The sequence below is a fragment of the Ahaetulla prasina genome, chromosome 3 (genome assembly GCF_028640845.1).
Source record: "Ahaetulla prasina isolate Xishuangbanna chromosome 3, ASM2864084v1, whole genome shotgun sequence".
Classification (NCBI taxonomy): Eukaryota; Metazoa; Chordata; class Lepidosauria; order Squamata; family Colubridae; genus Ahaetulla; species Ahaetulla prasina.
In genome coordinates this window covers 120,765,794-120,793,678 of record NC_080541.1, presented here as the reverse complement: position 1 = coordinate 120,793,678, position 27,885 = coordinate 120,765,794, and the positions used below count along the sequence as shown (strand labels likewise).

The window sequence follows — 27,885 nt, the reverse complement described above, 5'->3', positions numbered from 1 at the left end:
TGGCAAAAGTTTTTCAGGAAGCACAACTTTTTAAAAAAATTGTCCAGTTTAATTGGTACCTTACTGATTTTTATTGTATAATGAAAGAAGTTGTAGCTGCAAGTTTTTTGTTTTGTACAGGAAGGCAGAGTTGAGTAATCTCTTCCAGAGATACATACACAGGACATAGTTATAAAAATAGAGATGCCACCGTTCCCAAAGAGAGGTATGCCCAAAAACATAGACACACTGTTCTGATGTGGGGGGAGCATAGCTAACATAATTACTGAGGTTAAATCCCATTGTCCCTCTTGATTTTCAAAAGTTGCAGCTGCTTTCACATTTTCTAGAGGTCGTCCCAGGAGCAGTTCTTTCAGTGTGAGGCCTGTAGGAACTAAGGACCTTGCAGGAACAGAAAAGCAATAGCTTTGTTTGGCAACTAGGAAGAGATGGAGTAATACGCAACAGGGGAAAACACAAATGTTTATTGCAGAAGTTCAACAAAACTATGTAAGTGATAACTGTCCAAATGTGAATTTTTGAAAAATACGTAAAAACAAGCAAACCTAACAATCTGAAATAACAGCCTCTATATTATGGCTGGATATAATTGGGAGTTTTATTTAAGTAAAAAATATCAAAAGACAAATTATGTAAGTTGAAATGATTCTTTTTCTCCCTACCTTTATTTTTTATACTGACTTGTATTAGAGGAATTTGCCAGTTTTGCTATCTGATCAAGTTTAATGAATTGGGGAAAATGCTTCCTAACTGGCTATACTGCAGTAATGGCGAACCTTTTAGACACCGAGTGCCCAAACTTGTGCATGCACATGCCCAAACTGAAAGGTACACACATGTGAACATGCACATGCGCGGGGATGCGTACATGCACAGGAGAGATCCGAAGATTAGCTGGCCAGCGGGAGGCGGGGCATCCCAACACCAGCAGCATAGCAAGAGGTAAGATCTTTTTCTTTCATGAGCTTCTGTTCCGTTGTTTGCAGGGAAACAGAAACTCATGAAAGAAATGCCACGGAGATCTGACCTGGAGCAACGGTGCGCGTGCCAGCAGAGAGGGCTCTGTGTTCCACCTCTGGCACTTGTGCCATAGGTTCACCATAACGGCTATACTATATTTCTACTTTAAAACCCTGAAGAACAATTCCCCCAGTTAAGTATCAAATAACCACTGTTTTTAAAATAAAACTGAATGCTCTCCCAGAACCATCAATATTTTTTATTATTGGAGCCAAACTTAGTACTTAGCTTTGAGTAATTATGCTAATAGTACAATGAATTTATATTTTTATTATATTTTTGAGATTTTTGATTACCTTCATGTTCCAAAATTAATTTGGAATTCTCGTTTTTATTCAGCTCATTCTGTCTTATGTTTCCATGTTTGCAGTACATCGGGGTGTCAAACTCGAGGCCTGTAGGCTGGATTTGGCCCACAGAGTGCTTAGATCTGTCCCATGGGACCGGCCTGGAAATAGCAAAGGACCAGCCCGCGGTGGCTCTGCTAGCAAAAATGGGGTGCGGGGAGATGCCCCCCCTCATTTTCAACATGGGCAATCTCCTGCAGAATCTACAGATACTTCAAATATCCTCTATACATAAAGGCAACACAACAAAATGTCAAGACTGCATCTGACTATATCACTATATAATAATAGTAATATGACATACGGTCTTTTGAACATAACATTATTGTACTTATTGTACTTCAGATATACAAATACAGTAAAGCCTCATATTTGTGATGATTCCATACTTACCATTAGAACAAATACACAAATGAAATTTCCATGGTATAATGAAGGATGCCCTTGATTCTTTCAACAGTTCACTTTTCCCACAAACAGTATGGATAATCTGTTCACTAGTGATAGATTTAGTATTTTTGCTGAGATTTCTGAAGAATAGGTAATTTTCAGTTAGTCCTTGCTTTAACTTCTGTCAAGGGCCATGTAACCTGCACATGATATGGCTCAAGTTCTTGCGGGTCAACATAATCTGGAGCATTGCTCATCAAATCTCTTCCCTTGAAAGATTTAGGGAAAGCAATGACATCTCGAATACTCGAACCTCCAACTAGAAGGCAAATCAGCCTGTCAAGCCCTGAAAAAGAAAAACACTAGATATTAATAGTGCTATAAAGTTAAACAAGTTTTGCAAAAAGGAACCTGTCAATGAAGCTATAAAAAGTATTAATGGAGTATCTCTCCATTAATAAAATACATTGTACAGGTAAAATAAGTATAAGGTTCGTTTCAGGAAAAAGCTGTGGGTACTTTGTCTAACACTTTTAGATTATAAAATGGACAAAGAGTCTGTGAAGGGTGAAACAACATGCATATACAGTAGAATGTAAGAGCTTCTCATTCTATGCAGTTGCTAATTCACGCACTGCTTTTACCTGTTACTTCTCTTGCTATCTTTTCAATGCTGCGAATTTTTATGGAATGAAGGAATTATAACATATATTTCATTAATTTAGATAATCTCTCTGCTTATATCAGTTGGGAAAACTGTGTTAGTGAGCAACATGCCTTTAATTAACTGTGCTGCAATTGAGAAATATATCAGAGGGATAAATATTCAAGTGCTGAATCAATAAAGCTATATAACTTGTACGGAGTATGTTGCCTTTTTTATGACTGTGACAAAGATCCACAAACAGAGAGGAAAGCTTCTATTTGTCCTTTCAAAAATAACCAATTTACAAACCATTATTGTTTTGTTCCTAGCTATACTGACATAAAAATAAGTCAGAATAAAAAATAAAGGTTTGACAAACCTGACTGATAAATGAAGAATATGTTCTTACATACTAGTTTTGTGTAATGAGCAAAAGAATTTGTAAAGCAAGTTTTTCTCTGGTTTAGTTATATTTCAAAAATATTTTTTTTAATATTGGGAAATGTTTGCACTTTCATTCCCTAGAGATAAGCATCAAATAACTTTACCCTTTCACCAAGGTACCAGTTTTCGTAATGTGCACATTAATTTGGAGAAACAACTGGAAAGTGTTTTATTTGTGAGGGCACAGAGTGCTCATCAGAACACTTCAGACTACAACAGAAAAAAATCCCCTGAAAACAGCTTTTTACTTAGAAAAATGTGTGGTTTTCTATGTAGGAATAATTTCATTCAGGAAAAAAATCAATTGACTTTTGTGATCTTTCTCACACTTATCAGTGTGCTTATTATTTATTCATAGAATAATAGAGCTAGGGACTATAAAAGGTAGTCTAACTTCCTATATGTAGCAAAAAAGAAAAAGAACGAAAAAGATACTGACCTAGTGCAATTCCTCCATGTGGGGGTGCACCACACTCCAGAGCTTCAAGGAGGTGATAAAGCAGCTCAGTATTCTCCTAAGAATGTAAGAAGTAGATCAACCAGGCTTTCTGTTCACAGAGTGACCAAACAGTTACTTAGGGAGGGCCAGAATGCAAATGTAGCTTTCCTGTATATTACTTTTTAAAAAAATATTAAAATTTTTAAACAATAGTAAAAGGTAATACAAAATAAAATTGCACTGAGACACTGCACATTCCTTCTGACACAAGAATAAAATAGCTACAGGTATTACAATCGATAGCCATTGAATTCATAGAAAACTAACTTGGGCATTGTTTACTTCTTGATCTGTGGTCTAATGTTAATCTTGGTGTTAATCTCTGCTCATCTCGGTGTTAATTGCAGTTGAGGTGTTTTGCACATTTTGTTTTGCTTTTTGGCTTTTTGATGGTCTCTTCTGAACGATATGTAAATAACGTTTATTTCTATGTGCCTGATGATGGCTGATTTGTCTGAGGGCCAGGCATTCAGCAATTCTCTAATGTTTTTGGACTTGGTTTGGCTAGGATGCTCAGTTTCCCAGTTGAAACTATGGTTAGGGACCCTGGTGGCCCAGTAGTTAGAATACATATTGCAGGCAAACTCTACTCACTGTCTGGAGTTGATCCTGACCAGCTCATGGTTGACTCACCCTTCCATCCTTCCGAGGTCAGTAAAAATGAGGCCCCAGATTGTTGAGAGCTGACATTTGTAAACCATCCAGAGTGCTACAAAGTACTTTGTGACAATATATGTCTAATTGCTATTGCTGTGTTGTGAAATTTTCTGATTTCAAATTAAATATACAAGACTATTTTAGCACAAATAATTACCTTCAAAACTGTCTCAAGTATGAAACGCTGTTGCTTTGCATTATGGATTCGAATAGAGCCACCTCCAATCTCATTACCATTCAATACCAGATCATAATGTTGACCTCTAACCTAGAGAGCAAAAAGAAGGAAACAATGTAATTTGTATTGTTATGTATATCTGCCAAAACCCTTGTGAAACAGCAAATCCCACCCAATAGTACTTTTGCAACTAATGGGAACTACATATCTGAAGTTGACAGAAATAGAATGAACGTTTTTGAACAAGGTAATTAGAGGCCAAGAAAACCATAATATGTATAAACCTATTTTTCTCTGGCTCTGATTTTGTAGTACATCTTTTTCATATAAGGTAGTCTTCTTGTCCTAAGATTAAATGGCTAATTATAAAAAAATATTTTGCTTTTATCATCTTGTCCAATTCTTTGTCTGCAGTGTCCTGCTTTGTATATTAAAAAACATAAAGGCACCTGTCTGGGATCTGAGTAGAGAAGATGCTCGTCCAAAGGATGGGGAGCAGTGAAAGGATGATGAGCAGCTTCTAATTCTTCAGGGTTTTCTTCTTTTGGGAGGAAAAGTGGGAATTCTACCACCCAGAGGAAGTGAAAGGCAGAAGGGTCACGAAGCAACAGGCCTTTTGCTTCCAGAAGTTCAGCACTCTTCAAACGTAGCTTTCCTAATGCAGAGCACTGAAAACAAATGAGAGAATAGAAGAGAGAAAAGGGTGGACAAGGTGCTGAGACCTCATAGAAAGACCCAACACTTGCACCTCTAACTCCAAGCAGTGTATTAATTTCAACTTGTAACTGTCAGGACCAGTTTTTGTTTTTTTGTTTTTTTTAAATCCTGATTGAAAATGCAGTGGTTATTAGTCATTTGCTAGAAGGTAATTTATTCAAGGATGAATTAATGTTCAGTTTAATAAAGAAGGAACAGCTCATTGGTGCAAACATCAAGTAGAGGTACAGGTGATTTCTTGCTGGTCAAGAGGAACCAGATTTAATTTAAATTTAAACAAATAAATTTAGATTTATTTTTGCTGGTGCCCAAACAAAGATTAAGGAAATCAATATTCTACTTACCACCTGTTTGTGTTGGCCAGCAGCAAGCAACACCACATCCTCCATATTGGCCTTAACTGTTCTGATAAGCTCTGTTTTTTGCTCTTCATTAAGGAACTTTCCAAGCGCGGACTTCATGTTGCCATCAGGTTTCAAAATCAAACATGATATAAACTATACAGGACAGAAAAGTGGATGAACAGCTCAGCACTTCTTGAAAAGAATGCAAACAAAACCAAAGGTGTTTAACTGCTTTAATTGCTCTTCTTCAATATACAGCAACAATTTTCAGATCCCATGAAACAATAATTAACCAATAAAACTATGAACCCAAAATAGCCTAGTTTATACCAAGAACTTTCTGGGAGGGAAAAGAACAACATTATATCCACTGACAATAGTTTCAGTATAAGGGACTCTTTTCTAGTGTTAGGTACCAACTTTTCCACACAGAAAGAGTTGGAAAAACTCAACTTGAACCTAGAAAGTTGCTAGTATTGAAGAAGTATTGAGTAAAAGGCCACTTCCTATCCTTCTGTCAGAAAGAATAACAAGAAAAAGCAGTGATATAAGCATGGAATCAAGCATTTTAAGATTTCTCCAAATACAATAATTCTGCAGAAGAGACAGGCCAGGAAAGATTCTCTGCTAATTTTGGAACCCTAAAAATCCCTCCCATGAGCCATAGATTTCAGTTGCCCCCCTGCCCCTTTTTTTTTAATAGATAAGAGTGAGCTCTGTATCATGTAAAGCATTCTCCCGCCCCATGCAAATATTCATTGTGGCTCTGGCAGAGTGCTTTCTGTATGCAAATTAAGCTGCTTACTTTTTCAGAAAAAAAATTAAGCTCTTTCATTCTTTAATATGAATAAAGTTGGTTTGTACAATGTAAGAGGGACTATAAAACAAAACTTATTGGATCCAATTAAAAGTCTATCTTGACCAAAATCTTCACACAGTGGGCCAGCTTTCTCCTTTTATTTTAATCCAAATTAAACTAAAATTCTCCCTGTCCTAGCCTCCTCAGCTGATATGTAATATGCAGGTTTAAATTTTACATAGCCCAACATAAATTCCCAAAAGAAAGTACTTCTTGGTTGTAACTATTTTGCCATACCTGGTTAAATTGGGATTTTGACAATTCATTTAAGGATTCCAAATCTTTAAACTGTAGATATTTCTAGAGATAAAGATATATAAACACTAATAAATGGATTAAGTCTGTTGTATTTTAACTGACACTGCTATACATTTGCCTATTATTTTTACATTAAATCTTTTGTTTCAGAATCAAGCTTAAATTAAAAAACGCTTCCAGATTATATTTTCAGTTCTAGAAAGGAATCATGTACAACAAAAAAGAATTAATCACAACAATGATATATACAGAACTCTCTCCAAAAAAATATAAAAATCCAAGGAAAATAATCTTAACACAAAATAAAAAGTTTGATTTCTTTATTTTCTATCATTCTCAACGATGCAATTAAAATAATTTCTAAGCAGGTACTAAGATTCTATTAATAAACATAGATAAAACAGTGATGTTCAGATTCAATTTTTGCTATCATCATGAGATAAAGGAAACAATTGTGATGCACTGTAATCTTGTAAACTTTTAATCACTATTTTAGTGCCTCTATAATTACAAATGCAGGATTGACATTAAATACCACAGTAAGGAAAAATACAGTTTTCCTGTTTCCTAATTGTAGCATCAACTGGCAAAAGCGTCCATTCACAAGTATCTGTTTGCCTGCAACTCCTCCACATTTGGCATTCGGCTTCAAATCAATTTGTGAATTAGTAGGGCAACAGTGAATTGAGATGGATTTGAATTATGGAGATCTAAACTCGACCCAATGTTGAATACCTGAACTCAAATGAATGCCCTGATTTAATCATTATTCCTCACTTTTAATCTACTTCACAGTTGTTGTAAATGATTTCATATTGGGAAAACAATGTAAATCATGACAAGTGCACAGAATGTAAGCATTCTTAATAAAGCAAGGATGAAAGGCTGAATTTAAAAGACTCATCCAAATATGAGTTCAGGTATTCAACATTGGGTCGAGTTTAGATCTCCATAATTCAAATCCATCTCAATTCACTGTTGCCCTACTAGTTCACAAACTGATTTGCAGCCGAATCTCTGCAAATTTTAGTATTTTTACTAAATACTAAATACTTTTAGTATTTGACTGTAGAACAAATTTGAAATTACACCAGCACTCACTTTTGTGTATATTCTCAGAGGTATTCTCAGAAATAACCCTGCACATTCTCAGTTTTCAGAGAAGAGAGAATCTGATCTGACTGCCTAATATTCATTGCACTGACTGATGGACAGAACTATATATAACTCTATGATTTCTAGTTTGTACTTCAGAATGGGGTTGTGTGGAAGAAGTAGGAAAGAAAACTGCATTGATAATATAAGATGCAGCCTTTCCTGGCCTTCTTCCCACATCCTTTTTTCGCACTAGAAATCTGGGCTGGCTTCTATATTTTGCACAACTGCCTCATTTCAACCTATAGATTAAATATTTTTTTTCTTTCAGTACTTCTTTTTAGTACTGGGGTGCTATAGCTCAGTGGTTAAAGACACTGAGCTTGTCAGCTGGAGAGCTGACAGCCCAGGTTTGAGACTTGAACTTCCACGCAACATGGTCAGCTCCCGTTACTTGCCCCAGTTCCTGCCCACCTAGTAGTTTGAAAGCATGCAAAAGAGAATAGATTAATAGGTACCACTTCGATGGGAATGTAACAGCATTTCATGCACCTTTGGTGCTGGCCACATGAACACAAAAATTGTCTTTGGACAATGCTGGCTCCCTTGGACAAGAAACCATACCCTACAGTAGGGTACAACTGACAGGGAAACCTTTACCTTTTTATTCTTTCTACAAAGACATCTATCTCACACATCATCATTTTTCCTATTCATTACCTGTGCCGAGTTTGCCAAATCTCCATAAACTTGCTTTATTTTATTCAGTATTATTTTAATTTCAAGATACAAAGCAATACATTAGTTTAATATATTCTTATTTTTAAGAAATTGATCTTACTGAAACCAGTTTGACTTCTCCTGAAAAGATAAATTTAGCTTTTTCAATCATCTACTTGTATGCAAGCCAGAGAGAGAGAACATATATGTAGGGCTCATCAAAGAAATAACAGCTTGATAAATGACAGCATCCAAGATAAAGGACATTTCCCCTTACCACAAACAGTCTCACTCACCGCTCCCTGGGGAATGCAAATGGCTTTCACTGTAGCGTAGGGCTCACTGAGAGAGTTCTGCAAAAAGCCAACATCTGCATTCCTGAGAATGTGACTTACATCAATGATCTGACATTGAAAGAAAAGATATAAATACCATAATTGTGACAACAGGAATATGACTGGAAAAGAACAAGGGAAGGGAAAGCAGTTTAAAAGGCAACTGAAAAAGGGCTTAGCTTTATATCCTATACTCATCAGCTGCTGAATTTTGTTTAAGGCATTGGGACAGCTGCCACTACAACCCCTTGTGAATGGGAAAGGGGGCCTTGGACTGAATTCTCATAGCATGGCTGTGTTAATCTATGGTAGCCAATAAAACAGTGCTTTAGTTTCAGAAAAGAAACTACTCCCCACCGTCACCTTCCATTTTAACAAAATCACAGTCTGCAGTGCAAGAAACATTTGAGGTATCTTAAAGAGAACAGTTGTGATTGACACAAACTTCTGTAAATCAATACATTGGTATTTTGGTAGTCAACTGCTTTGAAACTCATTTGAGTTTGGTACTCAGCGCATTTTGACATGAAAATTTTGCCCTGGTACTCATCAACATTTGGTCTCAATCCACAAGTTAGCATGCCTTGGTGTTCGCTGCCTTGTGACTCCCTACATTATTCCTTATGGGAAAAGCCTGTTTGGTACCCGTTGTTTTTTGGTACTCAACATGCTTCCCAGAACCAATTAACAATGAGTACCAAGATACCACTATTATCAAATTTGGCAAGTTGAACAATAAGAACTATCAAAAATTATTGGTTTAAAACACAGCAGAGATTTCCATATTTCTCTTTCACCAAAATGCATTATAATTTGATAAAATGTAGGCATTATTTATTAGTCATTTTAATGTACATTCCAGAATAGATTTGCTGCAACAGACTTCCTGTTATTTCAACAACAAATTCAAGGAAAATGAGATAATCATGGGATCTGGCCAACCCTTACATGACTATATCTGATCATTGCCTCACTTTACATTACACTTTGTTCTTCTATTACAAGAAGGGTTAAAAGCATAATGTCTGGAAATAGTTTTGATTAAGTTGGAACTGAGGTTTGATGCGAATCTTTCTGGCTTGCAGAAGTTAAATTCAACTTACATAATAAATTATCCTTAATTTTTTTTAAAAAATCCTTTATATCCTTGAGATCAAGGAATAAAGAAGTAATCCAGCATTATGAAGCTGGATCATCTAATCCCACTAATATCACAATTAGAACAGAACATGTGATTTCCTATAATAGAATGTGTCGCCACACTTAGCTCTGCCTCATCACAAAATTCTACATAAATCTACATAAGATTGCTAGAAAAAGCCAATAAGTGTTACTGAGACAGTATTAAAAGTAGGTAATTGCTATTCTGTTCTTTGTTGCCCATCTATACTTCCCAGTGAGACTGTGGCATTTTTGAAGAAATCTGTTAAAAAATGGGGAGAGGTAAATGAATTTGATCCCCAGAAGCTAAAGGTGTCAGGGGTAAGAAGGTCTGTAAATTATGCCATTTGGATCAGTTACCTAATTGTACATAGGCTATATTTTTCTTCTTCTTCCGTTCAATCATGCCTGGTTCTTGAAAACTATCTGGACAAGTCTGCAGTTTTCTTGGTAAATTTTATTAGAAGTGATTTGCCCCTACCTCCTATCTAGGGCTGAGAAAAAAATGACTGATCCAAGGTCACTCACCTTGCCAAGGGACTATAACCCATCATCTCCTAATTTCTAGCATGATGCCTTAACCACTACACCAAACTTGCTCTCTAAAAATGATGTAAATTGACATACATCTAATTTAAACAAATTCTTCTTCACTACAAGTGCTTCATTAAATCAAAGTTGTACTACATGAAACTTGGAAATATTCCTGGATTGGGACCCAGAGTCTTTTCAGTGGTTACCAATTGACACTCCCCCTTAAGCAATATAGGATTAATTTTATTAAGCATCCATATGGACAACTGGTAGTTAAGGCAAGAATTCAATGCAGCTTTCTTCAATCACTGTCTAGCAATAAAGCTAGTGAAACCTCTAGGTCCTTATGTATTTTGTAAGAGGCAGCATTTAGAATTGGGACATCAAAGGGCTGAGAAATATGAATCCAACAAATTAGTGTAAATTCAAAATGCAAATTACACAATATTTGACTCACTCAATATACTGCTCACAACACCCACACTTGACAAAACAAAATTTATCAAAATATCAACAAATCCCAAAACAGAGATGGTAAGACACCATCAACAAAGATATGCAAGCTGTGAGCCTGCGCCCTGGATACGTGCAAAGTGTCACTCAATGATCCGAAAAGCAGACCCTGCACCTGTGGGAATACGCTAGGAAGAAGATGAACAACAAATTCCATTGCAGTTAACAGGCCTTCAATATAGCAGTGGCGGTGCGGGAGTCAAGCAAATGGGTAATTTTGGTAAATGAACATGCCTGCATTCCAAAACGAGTATCAGGTTTATCAGTCCCATAAGTGGATAGCGCCTCATCATAGGTGATTGAAGGGAAGGGTATTTTGATAAGCCCCTTTTCCTTAGGCCAGGAATACTGCAGCATGCCCTCGATTAAAGCCAGAATTCCATCTTGGTCCACAAATGACATTTCAATATCTATCTTTAGGGAGAGAAATAAACAAGAGATTTTTTTTAAAAAAATAAGGCATATAAATATCATCATTATTCTATTTAACATTTTTGCAAAATATATATTTCTTTGAAAATGCATTTTACTTGAAGGGCTACAATTCTAGAGCAGGGGTCTCCAACCTTGGTCCCTTTAAGACTTGTGGACTTCAACTCCCAGAGTCCCTCAGCCAGCAAACCTGGCTGAGGAACTCTGGGAGTTGAAGTCCACAAGTCTTAAAGGGACCAAAGTTGGAGACCCCTGTTCTAGAGAACAGTCTTTCCTTCAGAGCCTAGGCTTACAGTACCCATTTCAGTGAAATACTTGTACATGCTCAGATTTTGGAACTGTATGGTTTTGAGGCTGATTTCTTTGCCCATTAATTCTTTCTTCTCTGTCCCTTCTACACAGTTTTCTGGGAATTATCTATGCTAACCTGCTGCAGGGAAAAAGCCATGTTACCTTAGATCCTAGCATATTTATTACCGAAGATATATTGCAGATGATGTTATTAGATGAAGCAAATTCTATTGCACACAAACTAGTCCTAGCAATTTTGCAAATGTAGATTGGTTCGCAGTACTAGATCATAGAAATGAAGTAATGTATTAACTGTAATGCCAAAACAGAAATATCTCTCAACAGTGGAACAAATGACACTTCTCCATTTTCCATCACTACTCAGTATTATTTGCTCTGTATGCTGAATGATAAAGCTGAATCACAGAACAATATTTTGGTCAGTGCTGCAAGTAAAAACAGTGAGATGACAAGTATTCAATTCCCAATTACTTTGCATTGTTATTACATACTCAGATTTTCCTTTTATAAAACCACTAAACTCCAAACTTCTAAACTGATGGTAACCCTTTTAGGTAAAAACAGGAAAAAGCAATGCCTATTTTAAGGCTTTTTAATCTTATTCCAAACAAAAATAAATTACCTGAGTGAATTCAGGCTGTCTGTCTGGCTTTGAACCTTCATCTCGGTAACAGCGGGCAACTTGGAAATATCTGCCAATTAGAAAATTACATTCTGGTTGCAGAATATCTTTCTCAAGTAGCATGATCTCTCAAAACAGGGGGTTTGGAAAGAATATACATCTGAAAAAATTGCTATAATCTGAATTTAAAACAGAATAAACATTTGTTCCATATTTAGAAATTGGTTAATCCATAGGCACAGAAAAGTTCCCCAGCGTGGGGAACTGCAAAGAAAAAGAAGTGGTTTATATGCTTGACATACTGAGACCTTCTGCACACTTTGAATTGCCTATGCATGGACAAGATATTCTCTGCACTGCCAGAAAAGGGACAGTCAGAAGATACTTTATTCCACTGCTAAATCTGACTTTTTTCATATACATTTCTTTCTCTCACTACAACTGCAAACCATCCAAGCTCGTGAGAATCTGGATAGTGCCCAACAAAATAAAAAGAAAATGTAATTTATAATGAATGAATGAATGACAAGATGAGTACTCATAATCAGCTTGGGGCAAAGGCATAAGTATTTTTATCACCCATACAAAATGCTAGTATGACTGGGGATAAATTTATCTCCAGAGGAAATGTGTTCTAGACTAAGGGGCACTACAAAAAAGACCTGCTCTCCAGCCTATACTATACCACATATATAAACCTATATATTTCCTGTGGTGGAATGTTCAAGGTGATGAGAAGAAATGTGCACATGCCAACTTGGTCAGGTGTTCCTTGATATAAAATCTGGGACCACCCCATGTAAGATTGTAACAGTAGTAACCAGCATTTTAAATTAGGTTTGCAAGACCACTAGTGATCTGGGTCCTGACCAAATTTCCACTTTCCATGTGAGCAAGGGCTATGAGCACCCCTAAATCACAAAACAATTCCTTTAGGGAAAGCATAACCTCATTTACAGTAATTATTAGGACCAATATTACTGGATGTTTCTTTATAAATAATAACTCCATCTTAGTAGGATTTAGTCTTGTTTTGTCTCACTCAAACCCTGACAGCCTGGTTCAGACTTTCTACTGCATCTCCAGTTCAGTCCAAGGTGGAAATGTTAAGTGACTTTCATCAGTGTGCTGATGACATCTCTCTGTTAGTGGTTTCATAGAGTTATTAAATAATATGGGGGGAAACTGATACTGGAGCAACCAAGGGAATGAATGCTGTCTCTTACACACACATACCCCAACTACTGATTGGAATCACCCACTAAAGTAGAAGCAGAATCATCATAAAATGGTTCCAACTCCCTATCCTTACATATTTTATATAAGCCAAGATTCAGCAACCTGGTTCTTCATCTCAAAGATAAGAAGATTGTGGTCACAGACTGCACAGTACAGAAAATATTTGCAAGAATGTGAATCTTCTAGGCAGACATAGAGAGTTACAGTACTGTTAGGCAGATCGTTCTTAGCATGGAACTTGATTAATTGGCAAATAATCAGTTTGTGTGACAAACCAACTCAGACTATTCATTATCCTCTCACCACAAACTGCAGACCAGAGTTTTAGTGCTACCTTGAAAACATTATTGTGCTGGTGGGGCCCAAGAAGCTCACCTGTCCAGACCTCCTATCATTAGGAGCTGTTTAAACTGCTGAGGGCTCTGAGGAAGTGAGTAGAACTTTCCAGCCTCCCGGGAAGGCACCACAAATTCTTTTGCACCCTGGTATTAAAGGGATGATGTAATTTAAAGCTTGAATTACATTGCCTTTAGATGAAAAAAAAATGAGGAAACTTCTAGTTTGAGTACAAAATATTTATTTCAGCCAAACCTCCCTTGAAAAATTTAATCCACTACCCATTGCATTTAATCAGGAAATGGAAGCACAATAATGCACCGTTTCCCAAAATATATCTCCTGCACTGTATTTCATTAACATCAATGGTCCCCAACATTTCTGGTTCCATGGATCAGCAACAGTGGCAGGGGGAAAGGGAATGGCTTTGTGCGTGCAACCTAACTCCCACACATGCACAAATGAAGCTTCATGCACTTGACCACAGCTTGTGGGCCAGGAGGGGGCGGGCCAGTACTGGTCCATGGCCCAGGGGTTGGGGACCCCGATTTACATGATCATGCATGCTTCTAGTCAGTTCTCATGTGAGAAATTAACAAAAGTTCTTGAAGCATATCCCCAAAAATAAGACCCTGTCTTATATTTTTTTGAACCCTGAAATAAGCGCTTGGCCTTATTGCCATGCACTCAAAAGCCCAATTGGGCTTATTATCAGGGGATGTCTTATTTTGCGGGAAACGGTATTAAGAAATAGTAAGAAGACCTAGGTTACTGCTTTTCAAGATAACTTTTATCATCACTTTTCTGTGTGCAGAATGGCACTCACTAAAATGAAATTCCAGTGCCTTCTCCCCACGTGGCTCCCATGTAACACCACTCCTGCGCAGACTGCACTGGCTGCCTGTGGTCTTTCGGGTGCACTTTAAGGTTTTGGTTACCACCTTCAAAGCGCTCCATGGCTTAGGGCCTGGGTACTTATGGGACCGCCTACTGTTACCCCATGCTTCCCACCGACCCGTACGCTCACACAGAGAGGGACTTCTCAGGGTGCTGTCCGCCAAACAATGTCGGCTGGCGGCCCCCAGGGGAAGATCCTTCTCTGTGGGGGCTCCTACCCTCTGGAACGAACTTCCCCCTGGTTTGCGCCAAATACCTGATCTTCGGACCTTTCACCGCGAGTTGAAAACGTATTTATTTACTCGCGCGGGGCTGGCCTAAGTTTTTTGTTAAATTTTTTAAATTTCTAAATTTTAGATGAATTTTAATGGGTTTTTAGTTTTTAAATGTTTTATAATTCCGGCCAATTGTATAATAAGTTTTTTAATTTGTTCTTAATTGTATATTGTTACTGTTTTATTTTTGGCTGTAAACCGCCCTGAGTCCTTCGGGAGAAGGGCGGTATAGAAATTTATAGAAATATAAATAAATAATAATAATAATAATAATACATATACATACACACATACAGTACACATATACAGTACATATACTGTTGTTGTGTCTCGCCCGATCTCACCACAGCCGGGGCCTTCTTATCTGCTTCCGAACACGGAGGAATGTCCTACTATGCCTCCCGGCCCCAGCCCTGGCTCCATGCCCAGACAGGCTGAAGAGGAGGAAATACTTCCAGCCCCCAGCTCTGGCTCCATGCCCAAGCAAACGGAGCAACTAGACCCCTCCCCCTCCTCCACAGCATGTGAGCCTGAGGGAGGTCAATTGCCAACAGCTGCCGACTGGAGTGACCCTCGCATCAGAAGACTTGATAGGCGGAGGCAACAGAAGGAAGGGAGGGGCAGGCCTGGATAAGTGCTGAGTCATGGAGCCACACCCCATGGCCTATATAAAGGATCTGCTTTCTGGCATTCTCTGAGTCAGGCAAAGTCTAAACATATCTTGCTGAAGTCACTTTCTGGTCTCCTGCCTGCCCTGAGGACTTTGCTAGGACTTTGGCAGAGCTGCAGAGGCAAGTCTGATTCGGATTTCCCTGACCCGGCCATCAGCGGAGGAGTGGGACACGACAACTGTATACACACATACACACATTTCTGATACTTGATTTATACTGTATATATCAAATATATAAACTGATTTATACATAGCAAATACACAAATACACACACACACACAGTTTACTCCTCTCTCCTATGAATCTCATGAAGTTAGGAAGGATTTTTTTAAAAAGACTTCTTGGCTCTTTTTAAAAAAAGTAAATCTATCCATGAACAAAAAGAGATCACAGCACTTTCTTGTGTTCCAGCTGTTATTTGGTAGGTTGCATTCCTTGCAGCTTTTCAGTAACTAGTGTATTAATGAAAGTTTTGGTTTCAGAGAATGATGCTTAGCAACCATTGTGTTAACAACTCTCTTTGTCAAACAAGCTGTAAAGAAATTTCTTTGTATCTTTTTTGTTTCTTTTCTATTTTTTTCTCTTCCTTTGCACCTTTAGCTTTTTTTTGCTTTCTTTATAATAGTTTGTATTAGTTTTATCTTCCTTTTAAAGTTTTAATAAGAATTATTTATATAAAGAATATTCTCCATCACATAATTTCATAACAAAACTAAAATTCTGACTGCCAACCAAAATCTCCAAAATTGTCTAGATTGTATTGTTCTCTAAGTAACCTTAGAGTCTAAACCAGGGGTCCTCCAACTTTTTAAACAGGGGGCCAATTCACGGGCCCTTAGACTGTTGGGGGTCTGGACTGGCTGGGTGGGCGTGGTTAGGTGGGCATGTGACTGGGTGGGCATGGCCAATTTAACAGGCCATTAAACAATACACCCAAATTAAACTTTAATTTGTTATGCTCTTGGGGGTGGAAAGCAGGTTAGTGAAGGGATGTGGCTGCCTTGGAGTGTCTGTGAGGGACTTCTGTATGTGCGTGTGTCTTTTTCTTTTTCTTTCGCTTTCTCTCTCTCTCTCCCTCCCTCCCTCTGGAGGCCGGGGAGGCCAAAAACAGGCCCATTTTGGCCTCCTCGGCCTCCATTACCACTGCCACCCAAAAACAGGCCTCCCGAGGCCTCCGCCATCCCGTTTTTGGCCTCCACGGGTGGGGGCTAGGGTGTAGATGGGGCGATGTGGGCGGGACAGCCTCGTGGTCTCACCCAGGCCATATCCAGCCTGCGAGCCATCATTTGAGGACCCCTGTTAAACAAAGGCTGATTGAGACAACTGCCATCCAATTTTAGGTCATAAGCTTACTATTCGTAATGCATTGAGCCAGAAAAATATTTGAAGTAACTATGGCAGTTATAAAGTTCTGAGCTGGTGAGTTCAATATGAATGCTGAATCATCCCAGGACACGAAATATCTACCACACATCTAAGACCAATTCTGCTGCCTTAGAAAAGAAGAATTATGGGTAATCTTAACAGTTGAATTAGTCACTATTCTTTTAGATGTTTGGGCTACATGATGTAATTACTTTCTGATATTTGATAATTTTATAAGACAATACATATACAGAAAAGATGTCTTTGCATACTTACTCCTGGTGTTTTCTTAAATAGTGTTGGTGTTTCTACATCTACAAAATCTAAAATAAGATTTGATAAATTTTGTCAGCACCACAGTAAGTAAAAGGAGAAAAAAAGTTAACTGTTAACAACTCTGTTTCTCTAACCATAATGATTACAGAGATACTCTCGCATTCTCATCACCACCTGGGATCTCAGTCGGAGGTTATACTGCATCTGAATACTTCTTAAGTCCAAATAACGATACTGCATTCGCAGTGCTTCAGTTTTCTGAGGAGGAAAAGAATGTTATTTTATAAAGAAAAACCAGCAATTATACCTCCTAAAACCAGCACGAAGCACAAAATATTGTTACCTAAATTAAAAACATAAAAAAGTTTTTATGCCAAACCATTGTTCTTCACTCACTTCTTCCAATTCATATCTTGTCTATTACTAAATATACTTCTCATTGCTAGAATAATTCTACAGAATAATAGAATAATAACAGAGTCAGAAGGGACCTTGGAAATCTTCTAATTCAAGTCTTGCTGAAGCCAGAGACCATACCATTCCGGGCAAATACAGTAGCTATATGATCTCTTTTTGGAAACCTCCAGTGATGGAGCACTCACAACTTCTGGAAGCAAGCAATTCCACTGATGAATTGTTCTCAATGACACGAAATTTGTCCTTATTTTTAGGTTGGATCTCTCCTTGATAAGTTTCCATCAGTTACTTGTCCTGATCTCAGGTGCTTTGGAGAAGAGGTTGACTCCTGCTTTTTTGTGGCAACCACTCAAATATTGGAAGACTGCTATCATGTCACCCTAGTCCTTCTCTTTCTTAGACCAGAAATACTCAAACGTTCAGCCCCCTAATGTTTGTTGCTCTTCTCTGCACTCCCTCTAGAACCGCAACATCTTTTTCACATCATGGTGACCAGAAATGGATTAAATATTCCATGTGTGGTCTTAACAAAGCAATATAAAGAAGTAATAACACTTCATGTGACCTTAATAATATCCCACTCTTGATGCCATCTAGAATTGTGTTGGTAGCTGCAGCACAGTGCTGGTTCATACTTAAGTTGTTGTCCACTAGGACCCTTACCTAGATCCCTTTCACAGTTTCTGCTGTTGAGTCAGGTACCACCTATTCTATACCCGTGCATTTGGTTTTTCTTGCCTAAGTGTAAAACCTTGCTTTTCCACTACTGAGTTGCATTTTGTTGGATAGGGTTCAGATTTTAAGTTTGTCAAGATCCTTTAGAATCTTGAGCCCATCTTCTAAAATCTTGGCTATTCCCCCCAGTTTGTTGTGGTCTGCAAATCTGATGTGTTCCCCTTCTACCCCTTCATCTAAAACATTTATGAAGACTTTGAAGCATACGGGTCCTAAAACAGAACCTTGGGATAGCTAACTACATTTTCCTCTGTGTAGATGTATTCAAGACTACACATTGAGTGCATATGTTCACCCATTTACGAATCCATCTGGTGGTGATGCAGTCTATCCCACATTTTTCTCTCTTAACAGAAATAGGTTGTGGTCTACTTTGTCAAATGCCTTACTGAAGTCCAAATATACTATGTCCATAGCATTTAGCTGATCCGCTAATTTAGTCATTTTGACAAAGAATGCAATAAGGTTTGTCTGACATAACCTGTTTTTGACAAATCCATGTTCACAGGTATTGATGTAAGACTGATTGGTCTGTTTTTACTGGATCCATTTTTTTCCTATTTCTGAAGATGGAAACCATATCAGCTCTTTTCCAGTCCTCTGGTAGTTCCCTTGTGCTCCAGGATTTTTGAAAGTGATTCCAAGATCACGTCTGCTAGTAATTTCAGAACTCTGGGATGAAATCCATTTGGTCTGGTGATTTAAACTTGTCTAGAGTGGATAGGTATTGTATTACCATTTTCTTGCCAAGAATTTTACCAATTCTTGACTTGTATTCCTAATCTGTCTTTTATGGTACTGTTTTTGATAGGTTGGACTATTTTTTTCTATTGCATAAAGACAAATACAAAGAGAGAATTAAGCAGCTCTACTTTCTCCCTGCTGCCTGTGACCATCCTCTATTAGTGTATCAATCAGTTCCTTGACTTTTTTCTTGTTTTTTTTACATGTTGCAAAGCTTTTTAAAAATTATTTTTGACATTTGTTGCAAGTCTTAGTTTATTCTGAGTCTTAGCTTTCTTGACTTTATCTTTGTAGATTCTGGAATATGTTGCTATTTTGCTTTAGTTATGTACCCCTCTTTCCACTTTTTATACCTGTCCTTTTTGTCTTTCAGTTTAATGCAACCATGCTTGGGTTCTTCTGGGATCTTTTCTTTTTCATGGTATTGTGTGAGACTAGTAGACTTTGATAATCTCATTTTAGAGTTTCCTAAGCTTTTTGAACTGTTTTCCCCTTAAAGATTTCCATTCATGGAATTCTTCCCAAGCTCTAAAGTTTGTTGAAATCAGTTATCTTAACGTCTAAGACATTAGTCTGACTTTGTTCTATTACTTGTGCCGGCATTATGTTGGCTTCCAATTATCACATACTCACTCTTCCCCAACATTCCCATAGCTTCAACAACCTCTATCGTTTAATCTCTGTTAGTGAGAATTAAGTCAAGTATAGCTCCCCCCCCACTACTTTTTGGCAGTTCCTTTTTCTATCTTTTGGGACTCAAAGTTATTTGCTAGTTTCATCAGGAACCTGTTTGATCTCCTAATAGACAAATTTTGTCTCCCTGTTGATGTCAGAATAGTTAAAGATCCCCACTACTATCCCGTACTGTATTTGTATTGTATTTATTATATTGTACTATTGTTTTGTATTACTACAAAGTTCATCCCATTCTGATTCATAATAAAAATACATGGGCACTTTTATTGAAGTGTCAGTTTTTAAGGGTAGCAATTTATTTATTTATTTATTTATTTATTTATTTGATTTTTATACCGCCCTTCTCCCGAAGGACTCAGGGCGGTGTACAGGCAAAATAAAACAAACAATACAAAGTACAATTTAAAATGCAATTTAAAAAACTTATTTAAATTAGCCTGAAAATTTAAAAATTTACCATACACTAAAAAACCCCATTTAAAATTAATAAAAATTTGACATTTAAAATTCAATTCAAGCCAGCCCCGCGCGGATAAAAAGGTGTGTCTTCAGTTCACGGCGGAAAGTCCGAAGGTCAGGTATTTGGCGTAAACCTGGGGGAAACTCGTTCCAGAGTGTGGAGCCCCACAGAAGGCCCTTCCTGGGGCCGCCAGCCGACATTGTTTGGCGGACGGCACCCTGAGAAGTCCCTCTCTGTGAGAGCGTACGGGTCGGTGGGAGGCATGTGGTAACAGCAGGCGGTCCCGTAGGTACCCAGGCCCTAAGCCATGGAGCGCTTTAAAGGTCGTAACCAACACCTTAAAGTGCACTCGAAAGGCCACAGGTAGCCAGTGCAGTCTGCGCAGGAGCGGTGTTACATGGGAGCTACGTGTAGCTCCCTCTATCACCCGCGCAGCTGCATTCTGGACTAACTGAAGCCTCCAAGTGCACTTCAAGGGGAGCCCCATATAGAGAACATTACAATAATCCAACCAAGAGGTAACAAGCGCATGAGTGACTGTGCACAAGGCATCCCGATCAAGGAAGGGGCGCAACTGCCGAACCAGGCGGACCTGGTGGAAGGCCCTCCTGGAGACGGCCGTCAAATGATCTTCAAACGACAGCCGATCATCCAGGAGGACACCTAAGTTGCGCACCCTGTCCTTTGGGGCCAGTAACTCGCCTCCAACAGTCAACCGCGGCTGCAGCTGACTGAATCGGGATGCCGGCATCCACAGCCACTCCGTCTTGGAGGGATTAAGCTTGAGCCTGTTTCTCCCCATCCAGACCCGTACAGCTTCCAAACACCGGGACAGCACTTCAACAACTTCATTGGGGTGGCCCGGGGTGGAAAAGTACAGCTGGGTGTCATCAGCGTACTGTTGGTATCTCACCCCGAAGCCACTGATGATCTCACCCAACGGCTTCATGTAGATGTTGAACAGCAGGGGCGAGAGAATCGACCCCTGCGGGACCCCACAAGTGAGGCACCTCGCAGCCGACCTCTGCCCCCCTGTCAACACCATCTGCGACCGGTCGGAGAGATAGGAGGAGAACCACCGATACACGGTGCCTCCCACTCCCAATCCCCCCAACCGGCGCAGCAAGATACCATGGTCAATGGTATCAAAAGCCGCTGAGAGGTCTAATAGGACCAGGGCAGAGGAATACCCCCTGTCCCTGTCCCGCCAGAGATCATCCACCAATGCGACCAAAGCTGTCTCCGTGCTGTATCCAGGTCGAAAGCCGGATACAGCTTTCTCTTGCACCATAAACTCTTGCACCATAAACTCTTGCACCATATTCTTTCAAATGTAGCAAATATCATCCCTTCTAGATCCAAATCACTCTGGAATCTCTCTAGATTTTATTTTATCTCAAATCCTAAACAATCCAAACATTCTGGATTTTGTTTGTGCTGAACAGCAGCTAGTTCTGCAGAATTTCCAGAATGCAATGGTTTGTTTTGGATTTGAAGCAAAATACATTTTCCATTTTGTGTGCATCCCTATTCTTTTCTATAGAGAGGAAATAAAAGTGTTAAAAAGAACAGATGTGCAAGAATTCCCAAGGTATGCTGTCTTAAATATTCCATTAGGCAGAAATAAATAGCATACTAAACAGAAATAAGAAAGGTATACCTACCTTGATGAAATCTTTTATTTCAAATGGTAGTTTCTTACAGTAGTTCAGAACCTCTGCAGTTTCTGCTTTTATTTCAATATCTCCAGTTTGCATCCTCTAGATAAATTGATTTTATTTTTAATTTATCTTTAATTAACAAAATAACAAGTCTATTTATTGTGCCCGGAAAATAGATTCATTGCATTTTTAAACCAGATGGTGTGGTGGTAGGATAATTTAATTTGGCAAAATGTTATTTCCACTTCCCCTTCACAAACTTGGAGCTTGAGAGACCAGGAGTTTCTTTGAGCTTCACAGACCAAGAGCTCCTGAATCTAAAGTCAACATCTCTGTTTAGCCATTTCAACTCACAAATTAATGGGCCAGGCAAGAGCAGGTTTGGAGAAAGGAAAAAAAAGCATGGTTTTCCTGGCTTGATATTAGCTAAATATCATAACTATTTTTGCAGTATTGTCAGTACTTTGCAGAGAACAACAAAAAAAGATATCTGGCCTGAAGATAAATTTGTTGGATTACCAGCCAGGCACAATCTAAATCTTCATTTTTTAAAAAAAAAAATCAATCCTACAGACAAGAACAGAAACTTCAAGGGCTTACTACTGTCAAACAAGTTGCTTTACTGCAGACTACAGAAAGAATCCATATATACACAGAAGAGCTGCCTGCTGGAAAGCATAGAAATCAACCTATCTGGGAAATGAGGATGCATGGAAAGAGTGGGATTTGAGGAGAGATGTGAAGAAAACATAAAAAGTGATGTATTGTGCAGGTGTATTGCCTGGAAATTCCAAACACAGAAGACATTAAGGCAGAAATTGTGGAGTCTTTTGAGAAGGCAGAGGACTTTTACAGTGCTAAGCTGAAGAAAGATACTTCCAAATCAAATAGCTGCCAAGAAGACAAGGATCATTCTGCAGCTACCATTATAATTAACAGCTATAAAGTACAGAAGCAGATAGTTGTTCACCAAATTGTGCTCCCTGGCTATCTCCAAGAAATCTGCATGGCAAATGAAAATGTGCATATTCTCAGCAGGTATAGCTTTTAGGAAATCATTTTGCTAGCCCAAACCAATAAACTGTACTTAATTAAAAGCAGAGGGTTCCTCCTTAAAATACTTACAGGGTTTGCCTGTCCAGGAGGCCGGGGAATAACAATCCCAGTCACTCGCACAACAGACTCAACTGGAGCATCAGAAAAGAGCTTCCTCAAATGGGAAGCAGCCTGCAATGCAAGAAATAGACAAATCAAAATATGCATAATTCAAGAATGCCAGCAATATGCATTATTAAAATACATTATGTCTGGTGGTTATCAGCTAACCTGATAAGTCTGGCAATTAAATGGCACCTGAAAGCCCACCCTTCATCTTTTACACTTGCCTCTTTTTAAATTTTAACTTTTATGTACTGTTTTTATATTTTCATATTTTATTGTACACTACCCAGAGTTTCTCTGTGAGGGAGATGGGTGTTTCCAAAATGTGATAAGTAAATAATAAATGCTATCTATTAAAATGTTTATCAAGATAACTAAAGTGTTGCAGAAGTTAAGTTGTCAGACTAGGAGAAGAGAGAACTAGGTTCAAGTCTAAGCTTAGCCTTAGAAGCCAATTCTCTTTCAGCTCAACCTATCTCACTGGGTAGTTAGTAAGAAAAAAAAGTGTTATGTATATCACAAGCTCTAAATAAAAGATAAAAGATAGAAATCTTCTTTTTGTTTGTTTGTTTGAAGCATTAATTCCAATAAACTTTTCTGGATAAGGACGAATTCTATTTTATCCAAAATTCTTCACAAAAAGATTACCTTATATAGCAGTTGGTAAGAATAAAATCAAAATGCTAATGTGGAAATTAAATTCTTCTCATTCTCGAAGCATGTTTAGATGGAGAAAGACACTTCAGATATTTCCTCTGAAGGAGGAAATCATAGATTATAGGACTGAACTTTAAAAAAATGATATGGACTATAAACTGTGTGTACAGGTATGGATATTTATAATTTTGTCTGTTACAACGAATGTGCACTGAAAAGTTATAACTCTTTTCTAAATGATAAAATTTAATTCAAGAGCCTGTCTTAATTTAATTTCAGAGCCTGTTTAAAAGTATGCTTACCTAAATGAATTATATATGAACTGTAACTTAAAAAAGAAAGTAATTTCAGTAATTTATGTTCTATACAAAGCAATTTTCCATTTTCTTCACTATGTGATCAAACAACGTCCTGCTCCCCATTCTGATATTAATATATATAGTATATAGATACTAAAATTTACATATCTTCACAAAGGAAAATATTATCACTGAATTAAAATTATTAAAATATTACATGTTTTGAATCTGCAAATTAGAGATTATAAAACTGACTATAGGAATTTTATGAGCTGGGAATAATCTGAGAGCGCAGCTATGAAAATTAAAAATTTACCAGTAATCCAGGAAGACGTCTCAGTAGTACTCGAAATCAATGTGGGTAGAACATTACAGGTAATCCTCCACTTACAACAGAAACCGAAACCAGAATTTCCATTGCTCAGTGATACAGTTGTAAAGCGCAATCGCAACACTTGGCAACAGCAATCCCTGCAATCCCAATTGTGGTGTTAGCTGAATCCCACAGTCATCAGGTGAGGCAACTTCCTGTTGACTTCCCATAACCAAATCAGGAGTTACCTGAGAGACAAGGGTAGGGGGAAGGAGAGTGAAGCGGTGGTGCAGTCAGGGGTGTGCAGGAGGCACAGGGAGGGTTGGGAGAGTACCTGAAGGAGGCACAGCAAGAGTTGGGAAGGCTGTGTGAGAAGCACAGCAAGGGGAAGCAGAGTGAGGCTCAGAAAGGGTGTATTAGAGGTGCAATGAAGCTCAGGGAGGATGTATGAGGGAGGCATGTTTGAGGCTTGGAGAGGGTGCACAGGTTGGGGAGAGTAACTCCAGCAACTTGTGACGTTCCCTGCCAACTTCTCCGCTGACTTTCTGATTCACATGAATTCAGGACACTGCAATAAATTGTAAATGTGAGCTGGTTGCCAAGTACCCAGATTACTGGAATTCTGATTGGGACTAGTTGTAACTATCATTTGTATCAGTGCTGTCTAACTTTGAATAGCTGCTGATTAAATGGTTGTAAGCCAAGGACTACCTATAAATTTGTTTTGATGCAATGCTTGTTGGCTTCCCAGCAAAAAGCTACAAAAGCAAGTGCTTTTCAATAGCACTTACCTCATCCTGAGGTATGAGTATCTGTGTTAGTCCTTGGAAATCTCTCAAAACCACAAACTGTTCATGTCTAATAATGGGAGACACAGATATGTAGACATGTTAAAGACTTCAGATTCAACCCCTACATATGGAGCTCATGAATATGCAGTGCAGAGCTCTCCAATGATATCTACTGTAAACAATGCCTAGTCACAAAACAGCTGTGAGCCTGGCGATAGCTCGACTAAATACTTTTACATGACATATAAGTGTTTCACATGCAAGAAGACTTTGGTAGTTCGGAACATTCAAAGATGTAGTATCTGAACATTACTTTTAACTTAAGAATTTGACCCTGGTCCTTAATTCACTTAAGTTCTCTCTCTCTCTCTCTCCCTCCCTCTCATTCTCTCCTTCCCTCCTCCCCCCTGTATTTCAAATTTCTTAACCATCAACCTCCCTTACAGATTTTTCTATAGACATAAGAATTAGTATAGAGAAGAAAACAGAAACAAAATACCAGGCTATATTTGTATATCCCAAAGCCTGATGTAGTAAGGCAGACTATTATTTTAATCTTTTCTTTAGCATCAGCAATTTAATCATTCCAAGTCATTTTATTTTCAATTTACCTCTTATATTGAATCCATCCACACAGTGTGACCTCTTGACCTATGTGAGCTGATCGCAACTCCCCACAAGTTTTGGACCGGGCAACAAAGCTATTGACATCTTGGGATAAAATTTTGTTAATTCATAAAATGTGTGAAAGTACAAGCGAATTTTTCTTCAGTCCAACAAAAATTACTAGGACAAGTAATAGTTATCAATAAACATGATATCAAAGCTTCATTCAACAGATTTCTATCATAATTAGGGATGGTGCATGAGAAGTGCAGTGTAAGTCAGGAAGACAGGTGTGAGGGGATGAGAGGTGTGGCAGAGGTTGAAAGCTCACCCCTACTTGAAATGATATGCTAATATCCAATACATAATGGAAAAAACAAAGAAGTTTCAAAAAGTACATTTTTGATTATGTAGTTCAAAACACTTTGCAGTTAGCCCTGTAATGGGCTACTTTATCTGCCTATGGAGTAATTTGTATATTGACCAGGAAGCAACAATTAGAATGTTTCAGAATTGAGAAGAACATGAGAGGCTTGTTTAACTAATATGCAGAATATATCATGAGAAATGAGGATGAGGAGAAATAGAAATATGAATCAAAAGTTTTTGAAGTAACATCAACACTCCCGGTATCAACTGATGTTGACTGGAAATGAAGAAGTTTTAAGATACCTCTTACCAAAATGAAAGAAGAGAATGCAAAAGCCAGTCTACTGATCAATATTAAAACAACTGATTAAATATTATGTCAACAAACAAGATTAAGGTAATGCAAGTAGTTGGAGAAAGGGTTGAAGTGCTCAGAAATTTGCAGAGAAGATGATTGTAGTTATGAAATAAAGAACCTTCTTGGAAGAAAGGCTATGACAAATCTAATAAAAATATTAAAGCACAGAGACAACACAGTGAAATGAAAGAAAATGTCAAGACTATGCTTTCCCCACTTACAACATAGCTGTGAAACCCAAATGATCAAAAAGCCTGAATGAAATAAAAATAACTTGCTTCTGAATTACTGTGCTGGAGAAAAAAGTTATGAGTATTATTTTTGCAAGACAAATAACCAATAGAACCATGATCCTCACTGGAAGTTCCCATATTGTAATGAAACCAAAGCTTGCAAACGCATAACATAAAATATGTTATGCAAACGCATAACATAAATATTTGCAAACGCATATCATAAAAACAAAATAAAGGATGGAAAAAATAGAAGCCAGTTAAAAGAAAGAGAGAAAAAGAACCAAGGGCTAGATATTATTGTTGATGGCCCAAGCACACCAGCTTATACAATTTCAAAGAACTGTAACCAAAAAATTATGTTGAAATGTTGATCATCTCAACAAAAAATCAGAAATTATGAACAACTTCATTAAAATATCAATAGAGTTTTCACAGTCACTACACAGAAGTGGTCGGCTACCGCCCTCTCCTGAGATTTGTGTGTTACTTCCCAATCCAGCCTCAAAGCCACACAATTATTTTCCAGTGCTGACTCTACATACATTTTCCAATATCGGCCAAAGTCTGGCAGGTGTTGGCATCTGTATATTAGGATCGGTTGGTGATTGGTAACACATCCAAACCAGCAACGTAATTCCAGCAGAGTTCCATCGTAATTCCATCACGTTCTATTTAGGGAGCGAGCGAGCCGAGTCCCTTGGTTTCGTTACGGCCAGCCCAGTGGTGGGATTCAAATAATTTAACAACCGGTTCTCTGCCCTAATGATTTCTTCCAACCACCAGTTCACCAAACTGCTCAGAAAGTTAACAACCGGTTCTCCCGAAGTGGTGCGAACTGGCTGAATCCCACCACTGGGCCAGCCTGACATTAACAAGCAGCTTGACACTGGCGAGGAAAACTTTGCCCCAAACTCCCGACCTTCCCCCTCACTGCTCCCCCAGGTGTCACAGACCTGGGAGGGTGGCATCCGTTCCGAACGACGCCCATCTGCAAGAAGTAAGCCTGCTCCACGGCTTCGCTCTTCCTCCGGGAAATAATAGCTTCAGGGGACGATAAAGGACATGTAGCCGACGCATGGCCTTGGTCAGTAAATCGAGATACCGGCCAATATACAACGAAGCTTCAGCCTCCAAACTCCACTTCGGAGAGGTAGCTCCTTCGTCATACGAACCGAGCCCCCGCGGCCATTTCAGCGGCAAGCATTACTTTGGGCACGAGGCACTTCCTCGGTTCCAC

The 27,885-nt window shown here is 38.4% G+C and overlaps 1 protein-coding gene across 5 annotated transcripts; it reads right to left on the bottom strand.

The window, feature by feature from the left end:
• Positions 1 to 37: 37 nt before the first annotated feature.
• Positions 38 to 27,881, bottom strand: DARS2 (aspartyl-tRNA synthetase 2, mitochondrial). 5 transcript variants are annotated; one of them, XR_009154592.1, is made up of 18 exons: positions 27,602 to 27,881; positions 25,691 to 25,790; positions 25,080 to 25,146; positions 22,984 to 23,085; positions 21,862 to 21,957; positions 17,280 to 17,403; positions 17,146 to 17,192; positions 13,698 to 13,804; positions 12,084 to 12,153; positions 10,952 to 11,131; positions 8,471 to 8,578; positions 6,339 to 6,401; positions 5,243 to 5,395; positions 4,631 to 4,849; positions 4,161 to 4,271; positions 3,287 to 3,362; positions 1,761 to 2,103; positions 38 to 418 (listed from the first exon to the last, which is right to left on the bottom strand). XR_009154592.1 is itself a non-coding variant. In XM_058178317.1 (18 exons), exons 6-18 carry the CDS (start codon positions 21,952 to 21,954, stop codon positions 1,916 to 1,918), a joined length of 1,539 nt encoding a protein of 512 aa, XP_058034300.1. In that variant the 5' UTR covers positions 21,955 to 21,957; positions 22,984 to 23,085; positions 24,292 to 24,536; positions 25,080 to 25,146; positions 25,691 to 25,790; positions 27,191 to 27,586; the 3' UTR covers positions 449 to 1,915. The 5 variants fall into 5 exon arrangements, 3 of the variants coding, with proteins under 3 accessions (XP_058034300.1, XP_058034298.1, XP_058034299.1); XR_009154593.1 differs by having other exon boundaries at positions 39 to 381; XM_058178317.1 differs by lacking the exons at positions 38 to 418; positions 27,602 to 27,881 and adding exons at positions 24,292 to 24,536; positions 27,191 to 27,586 and having other exon boundaries at positions 449 to 2,103.
• Positions 27,882 to 27,885: the final 4 nt, after the last annotated feature.